General features: G+C 39.6%; 1 protein-coding gene across 2 annotated transcripts; it reads right to left on the reverse strand.

Annotated features, from left to right (window-relative positions):
- Positions 1-306: 306 nt before the first annotated feature.
- LOC122636752 (putative uncharacterized protein DDB_G0274435) lies at positions 307-7,213 on the reverse strand. 2 transcript variants are annotated; one of them, XM_043828336.1, is made up of 4 exons: positions 6,839-7,213; positions 6,527-6,698; positions 5,384-6,066; positions 307-480 (listed from the first exon to the last, which is right to left on the reverse strand). In XM_043828336.1, exons 2-4 carry the CDS (start codon positions 6,689-6,691, stop codon positions 453-455), a joined length of 876 nt encoding a protein of 291 aa, XP_043684271.1. In that variant the 5' UTR covers positions 6,692-6,698; positions 6,839-7,213; the 3' UTR covers positions 307-452. The 2 variants fall into 2 exon arrangements, with proteins under 2 accessions (XP_043684271.1, XP_043684270.1); XM_043828335.1 differs by lacking the exon at positions 307-480 and having other exon boundaries at positions 4,906-6,066; positions 6,839-7,195.
- Between the last annotated feature and the right edge of the window lie 12,860 nt (positions 7,214-20,073).

Genomic DNA, 20,073 nt, shown 5'->3' on the forward strand with positions numbered 1-20,073 from the left:
AGCGAACTCGATATTCCGAACTCGTCGTCTCGTTCAACTCAACCCTGGAATTATCTCGAAGGGTAGCCGCCCTGTAAAGAATTAAGGCTTCTTCTTGCGGCATAAAAAATCTGTGTAATCAATTATCGAACCTTTTACCCCATATTTCACGGCCAATGAGTCGGCACCCCCTCTACTCCTTTAAACGTTCCACCAAGCCGACTCTACCGACCCTCCCTCGACACTTTTTACTCGTGATCTCTTTCTTTCCCCTTTCCCTCCCTCTCTTTCTCTCTCTCTCTCTCTCTCTCTCTCTCTCTCTTTCTGTTCCCCTTCTCCAATTCCTCTCCCTCTTTTTTCTCTTTCGATCTACCACTCTCATTCCGTCTTTGTCTTTCTGCTCCTTAAAACTTGTTCGTCTTTATGTCGCCCCTATTTTTTTAGAAAACAAAGAAGATCTCTCCCCTCCACGTCTATGCGGCAATTGTGATAGAACAACACCTGAAACATACAATTTCAATTAATCAAACATTTCGTTAAATAACATTAATTCAATGATTATATATATATATATATATATATATATATATATATATATATATACATATATACATACACATACATATACGTGAAATTTCAATGATGCTAGTACATAGTAATTACTCTATTCTTATCGAAAACAAAACTTTAATCGTATCTATAAAATCGTAAATCTTTTATTTCAATCATTCGTATTTCTAACGCGAGTATTGTCGAAATTTGGTTGAATCAAAAGACAAGAATCTTTCGAGATTCTTATTAAATATTTTCTCAAGTGGTCTTTAATAAATATTATTGATGTATGATAAAAATGAAATGAATCATTCGCGGGGTAATGCTTATTTCTTTTTCTTTTTTTTCTTTCTTTTTTTATTTTTCTTCTCCTTATCCCTTAACTATCTACCTCTCTTTCCTTTCCCGTTTTCTTTTACTTTCGTCGACAAGTCAAGAGAGAGGAAAAGATTATAGAAAGGAGGAGGAACAAAGAGAGAGAGAGAGAAAGAGAGAGAAAAAGAGAAACAGAGAGAGAAAGAGAGAGAGAGAGAGAGAAGAGGTCTTTGTGTTTGAGATATCAAATATTTATTTTCTTAAATAACGCAGAGATCCTCTGTAGGGCCGGATCGCGAGTATTTTTACCCTTAATAAATTATCAACGATTATTGGCCGCATTTGCCTGGTCGCGCCGGTTCTCCTCTTCTTTCTATCTTCTTATTATTTCCTTTTCCTTTCGACGTTTTCTTCAAACTCATCCCCTCCTCTTATCCTCGTCCTTCCTCATTCCCTCCACGACTATCTCTTTCTCTCTCTCTCTCTCTCTCTCTCTTATTCCGTTTCTTACTCGTTTCTTCCTTTCTTCCCCCTTTTTAGAAAGGCAAGTCGAGCGGAAGCGATCCTCTTATCCTCGATGTTTATGCATTCGTAGGGAATAATTCTTATTTTCTCTTATACTCTTTTTTTCTTTCCCTTTTTCTTTTTTTTCTATCTCTCTCCTTCTCTGTCGTTATCCTACTTCATCGTTCTTAAGAACACGACGAAATTACCTGATTAACTATTACGACAGATCTACAGGAGAAATGGATATATAAATAAGTCGAATCGTTTATCAACGACGCGTTGCGAATACATTTCTTTTAGAAGTAAATTAAATTACTCGTTAATTGATCGTACACGATTCGTACTATCACGAAAAAATATACATATATGTGTGTGTGTGTACATATGCCGTCGCGTAGCGAACGAAATATAAAACGAATCCATGTAAAGACGCAAGAAAAATCTTTTTTGATGGCCTAACAAATTGAGAATGAAAAAAGAAATCAAAAAAAAAAAAAAAAAGAAAAAAAAGGAAAAGAATAAAAGAGAAAGAGAATAAAAAAAGAGTAAAAATAAAAACTCCTGCAAAAAGTAGAAAAAGAAAGAAAAAGCAAAACAAGGAAGAGAAAATTCAGTAGAAAGTGCGAGGCGGTCGAAAAGAGACAGAGAGACACAGAGACAGAAAGAGAGAAGAAATATATATATATATAAAAGGAAAGAAAATGCTAGTTGCTAGGACAGAGACGGACGAAGACAGAGTTAGAGTTAGAGTTAGATAGAAAAAGAGAGAAAGAGAGAGAGAGAGTTAGAGAAAGTTAGAAAGAGAGAAAAAGAGAGAGAGAAAGTAACAGCAGGGGAAAAGGGATGGTGGCTAAAGCGCGGAGTTCCCACAGCTTTAAAAACTACTAAGCATTCCGCGTGTTTGTTTGAACGCGCACAATACCATTAGAAGTGCCTTTTAACCCCTCCGTTGTTACCGTCATCGTCGTCGTCTGCGTCGTCTACGTCGTCGTCGAGACCAACTCCCTTCTCCGCAAGCACCTACTCTTTTCCCATTCCTTTCTATCCCCTTCCTTTCTCTCTCTCTCTCTCTCTCTCTCTCTCTTTCTCTCTTGCTTACTCCTTCAGCCTCTTCTCACGATAGAAAACTCTGTCGAGCAAAGCGCAAGTCGGCAAAGCGCATTCCTATACTTGGGTCTTCGCACACTATCAAAACAGTACCAACACCGTCAACGTTTCCAGATTTCCAGGAGAAGTAAACATGCGCCGGCGTTACACGCGTACTACTCTCTCAACTCTAACCCACCTGCGACCTACCTACCTCTCGTCTCGACCGAAGTCATAACGTTTGTTTTCATGCTTACTTTGCGTTCGCCGAACGAAAAAACCTCCAAGTACCTCCTACTGGCAGTCGCGAGACGGAGAAACCTCCTCCTGTGAAGAGGGAATGGAGGAGGGTGAGGGAGTCGAGAAGATTTCTTCGACGATTTCTATTTCTTTATATTTATATATATATGTGTGTGTGTGTGTGTGTGTGTGTGTATGTATGTATATGTATGTATGTATGTATGTTTATGTGTTGTATATAATATATATATCGCTGATCGAACGTCTATATATATATATATATATATATATATATAGGAAGAAATAGAAGATCATTATTAATTGTTACTTTTATTGTATATTTTCATACAATTTACAAACTTGACCGTTTTCCTTAAGAGAAAGGAAATCAATAATAACGCGAGAAAAGGAGATAATCCGATTTCACAACTATTTGACATAACTCCTAATTGTAACCGATTCTTCTTGAAATTTTTTCTAATAGATTAATTAAGTAGATAGAACGCTTAAAAACTTTTGATCCAAATCAATGTATAAGTATGGGGTGGGAGTGGGAGTGGGAGTGGGAGTGGGAGTAAAGACGAGGAAGAAGAAAAAAAAATTCTTTTGAAGAAAAATGTGTTAAAACGATCGTCGTTAAATCGATCGATCTTTATGAACGAGGCAATGGTGGAATTAAGAATGAGATTACGATAAAGTGTTGAAGAGAGACGAGAAAAATAAACCGATGGTTAAGCATTCAAAGACAAGAAAAAATGTGTAGGATACTTTCGCGGAAAGAGAACCGCGGAATCTCTCAACTGAATCCTCCCTCTCCTAGGACTACCCTTAACGTTTCTCAAAACTTTGTTTAAATTTTTGGTCGGAGTTTGCGTTGGTGTGTAAGCGCGATCTTTGTGCACCTACGTCCGATGGAAAAAGTAAGATAAAAGGGACAACGTATTATTCCGTAGATATACAAAATACAAAGGAGAATCTCTTTTTCTTTCTCTTAAGAGAGAGAAAGAGAGAGAGAGGGAGAGAGAGGGAGAGAGAGAAAAGAAAAAAAAATCCAGGCGAAAAGCTCCGATGAAACTTTCAAACGAGTCGTCGGGTCGTTCCGTCCTTGCCAACTTTTTCTGTTCCGTCATCCATCCTTTTCCTTTATGCATGCCAAAGATTCTTTTCTAACTTTCAAGTCGCGCGACCCGATGACGATTTTTGTCGTAAATTTGAGACCGTCTGAAATTGTTTTAAGTAAAGAAATAAAAGAAAACGACGTAACGTTATATATCGGACGAGGAAAAAATAATATACGTACGTATATATATATATATATATATACATATATATATATATATATATATATATACATATATATATATATATATACATATATATATATATATATATACGTATGTATGTATGTATGCATGTATGTATGTATGTGCTTTGTCTTTCGTCGTTTCGTGGATTCCATGTAATTAATTAGAATTTCTGTAAGAGGCGGTAAACTCGCAACTCGTGTAGAAACGTACACGCGAGTGTTGTTTATATAAAAATGAATCATATTTTATGTTCGAAAGAGCGGAAAAAAAGAGAGACAGAAAGAGGAAGAGGATGGAAAAGGAGACGAAGAGAAACGAAAAGGAGAAGAATTTGCGAAAAAGAATGGAGTAAAAGAGAGGAGGGGAATGAGGGAAACGAAAAGGCGAGAAGGAGGGAAGGAAAATAGCCAACGCGAGTAGCTCGTACAAAAACCACGAGAAAAACAAAGCGTACCGTCAGCGAATTAAGAACGATATTTTAACGCTCGACTTAATTGTATTAAATTACGAATAAAGGTAGGTGGTGGTGGTGGTGGTGGTGGTGGATGGAAAGAAGAGTAGAGGGGAAATGATGAAGAAAATATGAGAGCGGAGAGAAAGGAGGAACAAAGGGACAGGCGTGGTTCAATTTCAACGAGATTTCTGGATTTCACGTTATATATCCACTTTCTTTTTCCTTTTTCTTCTTTTCTTTTATTTTTTTTTTTTTTCTTCTTCTTCAACCCCCTCTTGTAAATCCGGGAAATAAGAATTATAATTAAGTCGAAAAAAAAATCGAAGGTTTAAGTTCGTTCGAACTAGATTTAACCCCATCGAAAAAAAAAAAGGAAGAAAGAAAGAAAGAAAGAAAGAAAGTAAGAAAGAAAGAAAAAAAAACACAAACTTAATTATCAAACACAATTGTGAAAGTACAGTTTATGATCTTGTAATATTCCTTATTGTTTCTATGATCAAGTTGCGTCAAAATTTTAAATAGTTTTTACGAAATCGTAGGTAACAATAGAAAGAGAGAGAGAGAGAGAGAGAGAGAGAGAGAGAGAGAGAGAGAGAGAGAAACGAAACGTGGATTACAAAAAATGTCGTGAAAATGTTGAGATAAAGGTTTGTGAGACCATGACAAATTTTAATTTAATTAATCGCATCGACAAGCGTTTTGCGTCTTTCGAAGTTTTTAGAATTTTTCGATGTCGGCGTGATGAAATTTTCTATGATTATCCAAGGTCACTTGACCTTTAAAGTATTTATCACATTCCTCGCAATAAAAACGATGCCTGTTCTCGTGACACTTTAAATGCTTGTTAAGAAGATCCTTACGTGCGAACGTCTTCTCGCAGGACGTGCATGGAAATTTATCGGGATTCACGTGAAAAGTATTGTGACGCGTAAGATTGTCTAACCTCGTGTACTTTTTCGTACAAATGTCGCACGTGAACTTGGTCCTTTCCAAATGGCATTTCTGATGATAACGTAAATACCTCTTGCGTGCAAAACTCTTTTTACAGACGCAACAAACGATCTGAGTTGTCTCGTCGATTTTACCGTCCATGTGTTCGCTTAATTCGAAATAATTTGAGAATTCGTCGTGACAAAAAGGACATATCGGTTTTTTCAATTGCTGTGGATGATGCTGCTGCTGTTGTTGTTGTTGTTGTTGTTGTTGCTGTTGCTGTTGTTGTTCTTCTTGATATTGTTGTTGCTGTTGTTGCTGTTGCTGCTGTTGTTGCTGTTGCTGTTGCTGCTGTTGTTGCTGCTGTTGCTTGTTCTTTTGAATATTCTCTAAAAATGTTGGGTCAGTCATGATCTTATAAAGAAAGGTATCCTTTAATTTATCGTCCGGATCGATCGACGACGAATACGTAGGATCATCGACATTTTCGTAACCATCCATCTCTTCATTTTCATTAACTTTAACATTTCCAACGGATTGAAGGTTACAATCGCGAATCGATAGATCTATCACTTCGAGATCGTTCTTCTCGTCCTCGATCGGGAACGGTTTCGTTTCTTCTATGGTGTACCATTTGAAACATTGACAAGACGATGGGCCAGCCACCGCGTCCACGAAGAACGTTTCGTTCGACTAAAATGAATGTTTTAAATATATATTTAAGTATACTATAAAATTAATTTATACGATGTCGGCTAATTTCTACGACGAAATAAAATTTCGACGAAAATAAATGATATCTCTTTATGTATGTATATGAGATTGGAGGAAAGGACACGATAGAAATGTCAAAATCATTGCTTGTTAAAATTAAATTTTGAGAAAAAAAATGTATATAAGATATATATTTATATACGTATATAATGTCTCTATGTATGTGTATATATATATATATATATGTACGTATGTGTGTATATGTATATATATATATATATATATATATATATAGCTGTGCGTGGAACGCGTACAGGTTTCTTATTTATGTATGTCGTTGGAAGGACGCCAGCGTAACCTTACATATACAAAGGCATTTAGGTGAATCGAGTGTGAGCGACGTTACTGTAATATATTTGCCAGCTGTCAAACACGATACCTCTCTCAATTCTGACACGTCTTTCATTCTCAGAGAATCGCTCGAAATTACATTCTCCTCTCGATTATTTTCTATTGAATTCAAGGAATTCGCATTTTCGGAGCTCGATGTGGCACTTAAGTCATTTTGAACGATCATGTGTCTCGGTACGGTCTTCACCCTCATCTTATATCTGAATGAAAACATAAACGTGACAATATACGAGTATAACAATGTACTAATATAAATTAACAATATACCAATATAACAATGTACGATCGATAATGTACTAAGTAAATGTAATATATATATATTCGACATAAAAATATTTACCTAATCGCGATAAATAAATATCACGTAAAATTCCTATATCTTTTTTCCTCTTCTTTTTTTTTTCGAGAAGTGGGGAGAGAAGAAAAAAGAATCTTCTCTTATAGAACCAACGGAAGCAATACCTTCCACCTTATTTTATCGTTTGCACTCACGCGCACGCGCGCTCACAAACACGTCGCGACAGATCTATCGAAAAAATGTTGATAATGATTATCCACGATTTATCTTAATCATTGTATCTTCACACTCAATGTGTTACTCGACTAATAAGACACGGCAAGACCGTATCGACACGACCGACGAAGACCAACTGACATTCCATACGACTTATCGCGTCCTTCGCGAGATAGAATGACAACAGAAAGCTTTCCGAATTCAATGTCCTTATTGATGCGAGGTTATTGATCAAAGAGAGTATTTACTTTTTCTGTAACGCTCGCACACACTGTTACTCGCACACGCTTTTGTTTTGTCTACATTACCAATGATACATACATGTATACCATAGATTATATAGTAAATCGTGTAGACATAATATTGCTTCTCTTTTCACTTTGGTAAGAAAACAAAAAGAAAAAAAAGAAGAAAGAAAGAAAGGAAGGAAGGAAGGAAGGAAGGAAGAAAGAAAGAAAGAAAGAAAAAAGAAAGGAAAGGGAAAGGGAAAACAAAAAAGAAAGAATGCACCTTTTTCAAAACTACGATTCCTTCATAATTCTTCATAGATTAGATCGCAATGAAAAACTGAATTAATAACTTGATCGATATACATTCAATGATTACATGTAAATAAATATATATATATATATATGAAAGTATGTATATGATTGTATATATACATTGTTGAATGAAAGAAATAAAAAAAAAGAAATGAACGAAGCGTTAGCGCGATATAGAAGGCCGTATCCATTAAGAGAGATAAAGGAAAAAAAGCCGAAAGTCTGAGGACTGGTAAGAAGGCTTGGGAGGAGAAGGAGGAAGTGGGAGGGAGGGGTCAAACATAAAAATGGACAAAAAGCGAGTCGATGTTTATGAGCGATGTTCCAGGGAAGCACCACCACCAGCATCGCTAGTACCACCTCCTACCACCACCCTTTCTCTCGTCTCTCTTTCTCATTTGGTCGTTAATACGGCATAAGGAGAGGAGCCAGCCAGGGTTAAAGCGAGGGTGAACCGAGGATTTTTAATTGTAGTTCACTCGGTATAAGGCTCTGCTCGACCCAGTCGGTATTGTCATACCGAGCAGCGCTTTTCTTTATTTCCCCAGTGGCTGGATGAGGTTATACATTTTTTTTTAACTACGGCAATGCCTCCGTCTTCTTATTAGCAAAGCTAATTGGAAATACAAATGGTTATTCACGGTAGTAAGAAGGAAGGTCGCCGCGAGAAGATCGGTCCTGCTGAAGGAGAGGAAAAGAAAGAAAGAGAGAGAGAGAGAGAGAGAGAGAGAGAGAGAGAGAGAGGGAAGAAAACGAAAAGTCGAGGAAGGACGAGGAGAGGGGTTGGCGCACTTGTGCGTATTAAGCTTGTATTTGCCCCGGATAATTAGGACTTTTTCCCGGCCAATTCGGATGAATAATTGATTTTTCTTCTTCCCAGTCGCTCCTGAAAGTCCGAATGCCCGTCGCTCCTTCGAATGACAATCACTTGGAAAAAAGGAAAAAAGAAAGGAAGAAACGAAAAAAAAACGAAGATAGATATAGATAGATAGATAGACAGAGAGAGAGAGAGAGAGAGAGAGAGAGAGAGAGAGAGAGAGAGAGAGAGAGAGAGAGAGAGAGAGAGAGAGAGAGAGAGAGAGAGAGAGAGAGATCTTTCGTATGAAATATTCAATGACGGAGTCGGTCGGTGGTGCCAAGCGCACCTATCGTGCGGAAGGAACAGATAGGAACAGATGGGGTGGCTTCGAACGTTACGAATGGAAATACTATGGGGGTTAATAAGTAGTAAGTATAACGAGGGTCTCCTCATCAAATGTAAAAGTATTCTTCTTATCGTTCGGTTCTTGACTTCGAAAGAGAAAAATAAAAATGATAAAAAACGATTACGAATCGTTTAAGTAAAATATCTATACATATATATTTTGTATAACCCAAAAAGAGAATAATTTATTTATCAATCCTTTCTTTCCTCTTCTGCCTCCTTAATCCAACTTTCTGAATAACTTCATTATAGAAAAAGATTTTTCATCATCATCATCATATTTTGTTTCTTCTCAGATTTACTTTCAAACCTCTCGCGCTTTTATTCGCGGTAGAGTTCAAAGACGCGAATCGAGTATCAAAAGATATATCGATCGAAGGAGGTGAGGAAGGGGGAGGTGCTGTATAGAAGGGGAAGAAGAGAGGGTGGGAGAAGGTGCGCGAGGGTCGAAGAAGTCAGTCAAACGGGAGTAGAGCAATCTCTAAGGAGTATTTCCTCTTTTTCCCTTCGTCGCGAAAGAAGGAAAATGCCCGCGGCGGACCTGCTAACTTTTTTTCATCAGCATTTTACGGTTATAACCGGGCATTAATAATGCACATGCTTAATATAAAGGAGAAGCCCGCGAGTCTCCGTCTAATAAACTGGAAGAATGCTTTATAACCGGCCGCGGTTTCGGCTCGAGAACGATGCTAGTAGTAGCTAAGGTAAGGGAGAATGGAGGGGATAAGGGTGGAAGAAGACCGTCGAAGGGTGGTAGTTGCCTTCTCGCTTCTTTATATCCCGCAAAATAGCCAATCTTTCCACCTTGCGTCGAAGGAAAGTGGCCAAACTTCTCGAGACGCTAAGAATACGGCGAACTCGCATCGCGAAATTCTCTTTCATCTCTCTCCCCCCTATATATCTCCCTCTTCACGTCCCCCACCCTATATAATCCTCCACCCGATGGAATCTGGGCCTTCGGGATACGTTTAAACTCGAACGAACTCGAGTGGGTTATTTATGATTCAACGCTAAATATATATATATAATGTTTATTAAATATAATATATAATGTCTATTATATATACATTATATGTAATATATATCGTATATATAATCGTGTATATAATGTTTATTGAAATGTATCACGCTGTCTTAAATCATTCATAGTTTTGTCCTCAATTATCGAATATGAATTCAATCTTATACTTATCGAAGATAAAGAAATCCAAATTGAAGTATCGAGTTTATATTTTAAAACCAAATGAATCTTCTCGTCCTCCATACACTGAGGATTTCCAAGTGGCGCAAAACTCGAAGGAGGAAGAGAGGAGGAGGATGAGATGGAGAAGGAGTTGGTGGTGCGAGATAGCGTAGGTGAGACCTTTTTTTTTCCTTTTCTTTCTTCTTTCTTTCTTTTTTTTCCTTTTTCTTTTGAAAAATATGAGTTTAATAAAGAAGGAAAGTATGATGTATGGGCCTCGTGCCAAGGGAGAAAGAACGAAGCAGGATCAACCGACTTCGATACACAGATATTGTATACGTAATATAAGTAGATGGTAGAAGGGGAATGCCTGTGATGTACTGGGTGTCGAAAAGTCCCGCGGGACGTTCGACGGCCTTTTCATGCTCGAACAAAATTGCCATAAGTTTTTATTAAACCAACAACGACGTATACGCTTCTCTCTCTCTCTCTCTCTCTCTCTCTCTCTCTCTCTCTCTCTCTCTATCTTTTCATTTCAGTCTAATACTCAAAAATGCATCCTCTAAAACGTAACTTGCATTCATTACGTTCTTATCTCTTTATGATGCACATATCTTGCCAAAGCAAAGCAAAAAAAAAGAAAATAAAATATAAGAATAATATAAGAAAAAATCAAACCTATGTTACACATCGATCAGATTTTTCTTCCACAAGAATTAATTTTAATCTATGCGATGATATAATCATATCGTAGTCGTAAATTAACGTGACAAAAATAAAACGATTTCCTCGTATAACACGTTATCTCACTCTTTCTCTTTTTCCTATGCAAATAATAAAACGGTGACACAAATAATTCGATATCTAGAACGAAAGAATCTCTATATTCCTATTATTCGTCTATTTTCAACATCTTCCATTCGATCTAATCGTAGAAAATGCATATCCGAGACGACTCTGGCTCTCCGTGCAAGAAATTTCCATGGAAATCGGTGACACCCTCAACGACTAACAATAAGATGACTACGATGACCTAACTTTGAATCGAATGAGAAAACTAGAGGAAGAGAAAGAGAGAGAAATAGGGACGCAGAAGCAATCGAATATAGAATGTTCCTAACATATCGAGATAAGAACCTTGTAAAAGGATACAAAGTAGCTATCCTCCAATATGGTTTGTTCCCATTTAGAAGAGACATAAGTATGTGTATATATACATAGAAGAAGAAGACATATATATTATATACGTACAATGAATATAGACGTATGTTAGCTAAGCTAATGCAAGGAAAGTGTCATCTCGATCTTATTTATCACACGCGTTGTTCCAAAGTCAAAGTACAGGCATCTTTCTATCCCTCTCTATCTCTCTCCCTCTCTCTCTCTCTCTCTCTCTCTCTCTCTCTCTCTCTCTCTCCATTTATTTATCTATCTATCTCTTTCTCTCTCACTCACTCTCTGGCTCTACTCCGTCAATAGCGCTTCTTAGCTTATGCATAAAGCTCTTTCCTCGTGGCTCACTTCCGAAACTTCCCAGCTCGATCTTTCCTACGAACGAGAGTTCCCCTACTCACGGCTCTCACGATTTCAACCACCCTCCTACTACCCACGTCTTCTCTCTGCTGTTTTATCGAGACTTCAACCCCTTCTTCGACCGGTAGTAGCAGGGCGTACTGCTCGCTCGTTCCTTCGTTCGTTCGTTCGTTCACTCGCTCGCGAATGTTTCCGCCAGGATGTATCTCGAAATCTATACGAAAGGAGAGGGCAAAGAGGGTGGTAGATGAGGTGGTGGTAAAGGGGAGGGGGTGAATCCGAGAGACTCGATGCCGATGCGGAGGGCAGGGCGGTTTTCGAGAAGGGTGAGCCCCGTCACATTTCACTACAGACTAATAACTTCTGAATATTCATTTCGTGTTTCTCCTTGCCTGCTTGCGAACCCGTAAGCAAAGCTAATGCGACGCTCACAACGTGCCCTAGCAGATTCGGTAAGGTATCAGATTGTTTGCAAGCCAACGTGCACGGCTCAAGGCTTCGCGATTTACGTTTACACCCTTCGTATCTTTCTCTCTCTCTCTATCTATCTATCTATTTATCTATCTATCTATGTATCTATCTTTTACTCTTTTCCTATTCATCTATTTATATCTTCGTTCGTCTTTTTGTTCTTCTTCTTGTTCTTCTTCTTTGGTAACATCTCGATTGTATTTCGCGAGAGTAAATCAATAGGATTTTTATCGAGACTAATGATTCCTACCTACTCTTACATTCCATTGACTTTTTTACGATTTTTATTTGCAAACGTATATATTATATCAAGAGAATACGTACGTACATATCTGTGTATCAACGTTATCTCATAAATTCGATTTCGTGTGGAAAGAGCTTAAGAGATACGTATTTTCCTTCATCGAAGCGAGAAAAACGGAGCAGCTAGGGAGGCAAGGGAAAACTGAGAGACAGTCACCATGGCAACTATGAATTAAGTAATCAATGAATTATTATTGACATTGATGTCAGTTCTCTTCTCTCTCCCTACCTCTCTCTCTCTCTATATATATATATATATTTCTCTTTAACCTTATACTTTTCAAATGACTTAGAATGCATTATTTGTTCTTCGTTCGATATAAAAGAAATAAAGGGAGTGGTTTATTTACGAAGAAAATAATACGATAAATAAAACGAGCAATTACATCTTGGATCGTTCTGTTTCAATACGAATGAAAATTAAGCGTCATTGGTAATTCGAAAGGAAGTTCACGTGGTAAATACGATAGAAAGAATTAACGTGAAAATACATCCCAAAGGAGTGGAGAGAACGGTGCAGGAAGAAATGTTCATGGGGAAACCGATAGAAGGGACATCGCGATCAACTTCAATTTCGCGATCTTTGCGACAAATTAACGAGGACGAAATTACACCCTCGAATCTTCCACTATCTCTTTCTTTTCTCATTTTTTTTTCTTCTCATACGATCAAATTACTTAGAAAAAAAAAAATATATATATATATATATATGTTCAATCAAGTTCAAATTACGAACAATTCCAATTGTTTAGATATATACAAATACATATACATAAATACATAAGTGTTTTATTAATATTAATTACATAAATTAATCATACAAAATTAAATAAATACTACATGCAGTACGCATTGAAATAAAATACAAAGGATAATCGAAAAATTCGCGAATCGTCACCATTCTCTCTCTCTCTCTCTCTACGATATATTATTTAATATTCCTGACGTGGAATAGACAGACCAACGCGTGCAAGTACAACTCCCAGTCGTCCTTCTCCTTTCATTCCTTCCTACCAACTTCCATCCCAATCTTCTATTGTCTGCGACAAACCGTCCCAAACAAAGGTTAGAAGAGAACCGCGTGTGATAATAAATATAGAGAAAATGAAAAATTATTAAAAACTTCCTTTTTAGCCTTGGTAATCCTGGTCGTCCCCAAGAGATGGCGCATTAAAAATCTTCCATCTCTTTCTTCTTCCCTCTCCAACCTCATCTACCCTCCGTGTTAAACCCTCTTTTGCTACTGCTGTTACTGCTACTGCTACTGCTACTCCTACTCCTACTCCTCCTTTTCCTCTTTCTCCGCTAACGTCTCTGCTAGTTACTCTATCTCCGTTTCTCTCTCTCTCTCTGTTTCTCTTTTTCTCTCTGTTCTTCGTTCACCAACGACTCTACTATTCCCGAGGTCGTTCTAGGGAGTTGGCCGACCGGACACGCGAATTATTTATACGCGGGAGTCTCTCTTTCTCTCTCTTTCTCTCTGTCTGACGACATTACCACCGTGTTAGCATTAGATCATAATGTACGACCAAGCGTTACGAGAAAGGATCGTGATTCGACCTTACGCACTTTCCCACGTCTCGGCATATATATATATATATATATATATATATATATATATATATATCATTGCTCTTTCAGTTGCATTGACCATATCGGGAGGGTACTTAATAAGCACCGAAAAATTCAAGAAAATTTAATTTAATGGAACGAAACGAGAAATGAAAGCGAGATTCCTGATGTGTACTTTGAAATGCGTAACGATCGGTGAAATGCAGAGATATAAAGTAAAGATGGAAAATATAGGAGGATAGCGGGATAGGGTGGATAGGGGTTAGGGGAGAAGAAAAAAAGGATAAGTGGAAGAGTATATTAGCTGGAAAACGAGGCGAAATATCTGTTCTATATCTATATCTACATATATATATATATATATATATATATATATACATACATATACTTTTTTATTTTATTTTTCCTTTGGAAGCATCCACTTCTTTCTCCGGACGATTATCGGTGAAAGGAGATCGAATAACCTATTCAGAATCACCGTCATTAATGTCGTTATCGCCCGTCGAGGTCGGAATCGCGATAAAAGCGACGAACGAACGCGTTGATGTTAGTAGTAGTAGTAATAGAGTAGTAGTATTAGTAGTAGCAAAGCTAGCTGCTCGTAATAGTAGTAGTACTGTTAGCAATGGCGATGGTAGCGATGGTAGTTGTGTGGTGGTGGTGGTGGTGGTGGTGATGGTGGTGGTGACGATGATGGTGGTGGTACTGCGCGGATTAGCGAGGAAAATGGAAATCGTCGAGTTGATGCTCGCACGTTCACGAATGTATGGGTGGCTGGTATCGTCGCTTTCATCCTCTCTTCGCGCAACTTAGCGCACTACCGAGGATATATAAAGGGATATAAACCGCATCTCCCGCGGCTCTGTCGACGATTGGATTCGCCAATTAATCAGCGAAGGGAGAGAAAAGGAACGAATGATAGACAGAGAAAGAAAGAGATAAAAGAGAAAGAGATAGACATAGAGATAGAGAAAGATAGAGAGAGAGAGAGAGAAGGAAAGGGAGAGAAAGAGAGAGACACGGTGGGTAGAGGTGGTCCGAGGGCAGGCTTTGGCGGCAATGACGACTCGCCGGAGCGTGGATGAAAGAATAACGATGCGGAAACGAAACGAAATTTAAATATTCTCGCGCTTCCGCGAGTAGTATCGCCAGGGCATTCCTCCGGCACCCTTCTCCGCCATCGTAGAAAGGGTGGGCGAGCTCGGTGTAATTGCAAAATTGCGTTAGCTTTGTGTTCTTCCGCCGTTCGCCCAGACGTAAGAGATACCACCACCGGCCGGTCCTGCAGGCCGGCCCCTGGGCGTCGAGTCCGCGTGTGCCTGCCGTCGGATGATTTATATGGATCTCTCTTTCTCTTTCTCTTTTTCTTTCTCTTTCTCTTTCTTTCTCCTCTGTTCTCTATCTCTCTTTCTCTCTTTCTCCGTATCTTTCTTTTTTTACGCCCTCTCGTTCCCTTCCCTATCGTTCAAGTAGCGTCTCCTCTCGACACGACCGACGACTGGACGCACGAGTTTTTTCATCGTTCCTCTTTCCCCACTCTCACCCTTTCTAAATATATTTATCTTTCTATCACAACCCTCTCTTGATAAAAGAGCGATCACGTCGATAAGTTTTCATCTTATCCCAGAGGGTCGCGATTTATTTTATATCGATCGAAAGATAATAATTTGAAATGTCGATTAAATGGTCGAAGCTCGCTCAAAAGAATTCGAAGAATATTTCAACATCGTATGGAAAAGTAAGAGAGATGAAAAGATACACACATACATCGTATATACATGTACAGGTAGCTACGTAGCTACGTACCAAAAGAGGGTGGAATAGAAGAGAGGACGACGCGGTCCGTCCGCTGTATTAGATTTGCTTTCTAGGACACTTTAATCAGAATGTACCTATGTAAATTTTTGAATACACATCCCTTCTCGTCGTCTCCCTCGCGATGTTTGTATAGGTCAGGCAAAGGTATTTTCCTGGCGATGGCGAGGAGACCGTAGAAAGAGGAGGAAACTCCGAGAGCCGTCGGCATCGCGTACCGTGAATTAAAGAATTTGCAATTCTGAATTTCAGGTGATCGCATACATACATACATTCATACATACATAGACAGATAGATACATATAGATATATACTCTTTCGCGACTTTATCTCTGGCATCGTCTGCAAACCAACGACAACGACAAGCTTTGCAAATCGTCTTTCGTATCCGTACCATCATCGTATCTCCACCACCGTATCGTCGCGTCGTCCCGAGTCCCGAGTCCCGAATCTCGTGTCCCGAGTCCCGTCAAACTTCTTTTCCCGAAACAAATTTATCGAAACGAACAAATCTCCGAGAAAATCTTCCACCATCCGAAAGCTCACTGGGGAAGAAGAAAATACGAAAGGGGGAGGTAGGATAGAACGGAAGGGAGAAAAGGCTGCAGGGGGTAGGATAGACGTGCGGTGGCGCGTATCGCGCGCATCGTTGCGCGTACGCTTCTTTACCGAGGGCACGAATTTCAAGATGAATTCCGACGGACAATTACGACATTTTAATTGCACAATACCCCGGGGCCACGGGGATAGCGTCGAACGGACGTTGGGCGTTGTTGGGCGTTTTTGGGGGAGGGAAGGGTGGGAGAGAAGGAGGACGTTGGGGCGTGTGCGAGAGGAGGAAGAAGAAAGATACGCGCAGGGAGGTGAGGTGAGGTTGTGGTGAGGTGAGGTGAGGTGAGGTGAGGTGAGGTGAGATGAGGTGAGGAGGATAGATAGATAGATAGGTATAGCGAAAGAGAGAAAGAGATGAAAAAAGTGCTCGCAAAGGGAAAGCTCGCTCGAGCATGAAGGGAGAAAGGAAGAGAAAGAGAAAGAGAGCTGAATAGGGCGCAAAGAGTAGAAAGAGTGTCGGAGAGGAGAGGAGAGAGAGAGAGAGAGAGAGAGAGAGAGAGCTAGAGACGCAAAAGAGAGAGGAGGGTTGGGAGGAGGGGGGGGGGTGGGAATGGACGGGCAGAAGAAATGACCGAGCGAGCACACACGCGTATAATTATAATAACATTACTTGACAGAGATGGCGGCGAGAGGCGAGTCCGCTCTCTCGGGCTGGGCTACGGGCCGAGCATTGAAATATTATACCTACCAAAGAGAAAATAATTAAAATTCAACCCTTGCGCTTGCTCGCTCGCTCGCTCGCTCGCTCGTACGCTCGCTCTCTCACTCGCTCCCTCTCTCACTTGCTCACTCACTCACTCACTCACTCGTTCGTCGGTTCCGCTCGTCGGTTCGCTCGCGCGAATGAGTGAGTGAGCGTGTCTCTTTCTCTTTTTCTCTCTATTTCTCTCTCTCTCTCTCTCTCTCTCTCTTTTCTTTTTCTTTTTCTTTTTCTCTCTTTCTCTCTCTTCGCTCGATTCATGGGTGAGAGTGCAACACACACGCACGTACATACGTCGTTCGCTTTTCTACTTTCTGCGTATCGTACGAGCGCGAGGCGGTAACTACCCCCAGCCACCTCTTCCTCCTCGCCTTTTTCCTTCTCCGAAGGACGGCTTTTCCCATATTTTTTCCAACCCCGTAGGTACCAGGTATTCCAGAAACGTTTGTTCGTTACGTACGTGCTTCTGAACGCCGACGTATGTATGTATGTATGTATACATATATATGTACGTATATATGTACGTATGTATGCATATAAGTATGTGTGTATACATATATGTTCAAGAGGAGAAAATCTTTTTCGCGAAGTTCCACGCACCTCCTCTCCACTCCCACTACCCACCCTCGATTCAGGGATTTACAGGTCGAATGAAAATCGAGATATCGCGGTCTTCCTATTTTTCTTTTTTTTTTTCATTCTTAGTCATCGTCTTTACATTCAGAGGTATCGAGTCGACGATCTTTTTCTCTCGTCTTTCGTCTTTTCCTTCCCTTCTTTTCCCTTTTACGAACGATCGCGAGGTTAATAAACTCGAATAAATTATAACCGAATGGCGTTGACGTTTGACGGGTCTCTTTTATATACAGAACTTCTCGCTGTGTCCCTCGAAAGAAAAACGGGCCGCGCTCGAGCGATCTCTGCGGATTCCATTAATTCCTTTGTTTCGTCATCCCATACCCGTTTAAGAGCCGTGACTGATTTTCAAGATGCCTTTTTTCTTTTTTTTTTTTTTTTTTCTTTACGACGAAAAGAGAGAGAGAGAGAGAGAGAGAGAAAGAGAAAGAGTACCCATTAAAATATCAATTAAAACGTTCATCCTGTCGCTTCGTTCTAAAAACAAATCGATTGCTCTTTTCTCTTATCTCTTCTTCTTCCATTCTATTCTATTCTGTTCCGTTCCGTCCTCTCTCCCTTAGACGATCTCGAATCACCATTGTTATACCAAAATTCGACTCGACTCGACTCGAAATTTTATCATTATCAAGGAAAACGTATCTCCTGCGTTAAGAAAGGGAATTTCGTCGGCGTTTTGCTATCGCGATCGATAGTATCACACCAATGCCATCGAATCTTAAATGGAAAGCTCCGTTCGTTCGGAGTAAGAGGGTGCCTCGAAGGATTCGAGCGAGCTCGAATTTTCCTACGGACGAAATTCGTATTATAGTTTCTACGAGAGGAACGTTATTTGTACGATATCGAACAAGAGATCCCTACTGTCTCTCTTACGCGAGATTTCCAACGTCGCCATTTCCCCGGCTCCGTTTCGTTTATACGCCGACAAAATAAGCAAACGGAGAAATCGAATGAGAGAGAGAGAGAGAGAGAGAGACAGAGAGAGAGAGAGAGACAGAGAGAGAGAGAGAGAGAGAGAGAGACAGAGAGAGACAGAGAGTGAGAATGAGAGAGTGAGTATAAGAGAGAAAGAGAAAACAACATCCTATCTCGCGTGCCAACAAGAATAACATAAGAAAGTCCCTTTAAATTTCTGATTTCTTCTCCAACGCCCTTCGACTCGTATTTATTATCTTCTACCAAACATCGAAGATTCGTGTTCGACTCCTTTTTTTTTTTTCTTTTCTTTTCTTTTCTTTTTTCCTTTCCCTCCTCGTTACCCACTCTCGTGACAGTATTTTGTTTTAAATTCGCATATCGGATTTCTATCGCTACGACGAGCTACGCTCTTTTTAATCGCGATCAAAAATTCTATTATCTCGTTTGTCCTTTGGGAATGCGCTGGGAAGATGATGGGCAAAAAGAAAAAAGAAATGAAAAAGAAAAAAAAAGAAAGAAAGAAAGAAAGAGAAAAAAAATAATTAAAAAAAAAAAGAGTATACAAAAAAAAAGGTTCCGTTCGCGAATCTATCCAAGCTTTACCCTACCTCCGCGATTTCCTGTTAAAATATTGCAATTTCGCGTTAACAATTAAACGACGACCCGGAGAATATCGAACGTCGCTAACGCGGTTTTAATTAGAAAAGTTAAAAAACGAAATTTCCTTCTTTTTTTCTTTCATCATTTTTTTGTTATTAATATTTTCTTTTATATATATATATATACATACACACACACACACACACACACACACACACACACACACACCTATGCACACGCACGCACGCACGCATGCAAACGCGCGCAGAGGTACGAGAACGAGAAGAATCACGGTAATTTTAGGGGGTGAAATTTTTATATAATATATTTAACGCCAGTCGATATCTTTTTGGGAATGCATCTGACCATACCTATGTAGGCGTAACGTCATAGATGAAATGTTAAGAGTAAAAAAGAAAACAGAAAAAAAGAATAAAGAAAAATGATTCATTCGTCGAGCGAGTCTCTCGCGAGTCCTACGAGCGGGTAGGATATGCTAATGCTTTCGAAGGTTTTATGGGAAACCTGGGGGGTTCTCTCTCTCTCTCTCTCCCTCCCTCTCTCTTTCTCTCTCTCTCTCTCTTTGTACGTGTGTACTCGAAAGCAAGATGGTAGGTCGGTTACGTCCTGGAAAAATTGAAAATGAGCATAAAAAGGTATTACAAGGTACGAAGGTACGATGGAACGAATAGGATGAAACGATGGGAGGAAGACGCACGGCAGATTGCTGCGGAAGATTCTTCGGCAAAGGAGAGCAATTCATTTTCGTATGCTATATCAATTTCTTGCTTCGTCTCCTCTCTTTCCTCTGACCCCTCCTCTTACCCTGGATTGGTGAGTAGGGAGGATATCTTTCTACATCGCCTACCACTGTCATCACCACCCATCGTTCCCTTGGTCCTTCCTACCCCTCTCCATCCACCCCTATCTCCGTTCCCTCCTACCTCCTACCCCCTTCACTCTACCCAATCC

Source organism: Vespula pensylvanica, chromosome 23, assembly GCF_014466175.1.
Source record: "Vespula pensylvanica isolate Volc-1 chromosome 23, ASM1446617v1, whole genome shotgun sequence".
In the NCBI taxonomy this organism is placed as follows: Eukaryota; Metazoa; Arthropoda; class Insecta; order Hymenoptera; family Vespidae; genus Vespula; species Vespula pensylvanica.

Coding starts and splice junctions, on each gene's coding strand:
- LOC122636752 (XM_043828335.1), bottom strand. CDS start 6,691: ATGAGGGTGAAGACCGTACCGAGACACATGATCGTTCAAAATGACTTA. Junction 6,067..6,526: donor ACGTGTCAGAATTGAGAGAG/GTATCGTGTTTG, acceptor CATTCATTTTAG/TCGAACGAAACGTTCTTCGT.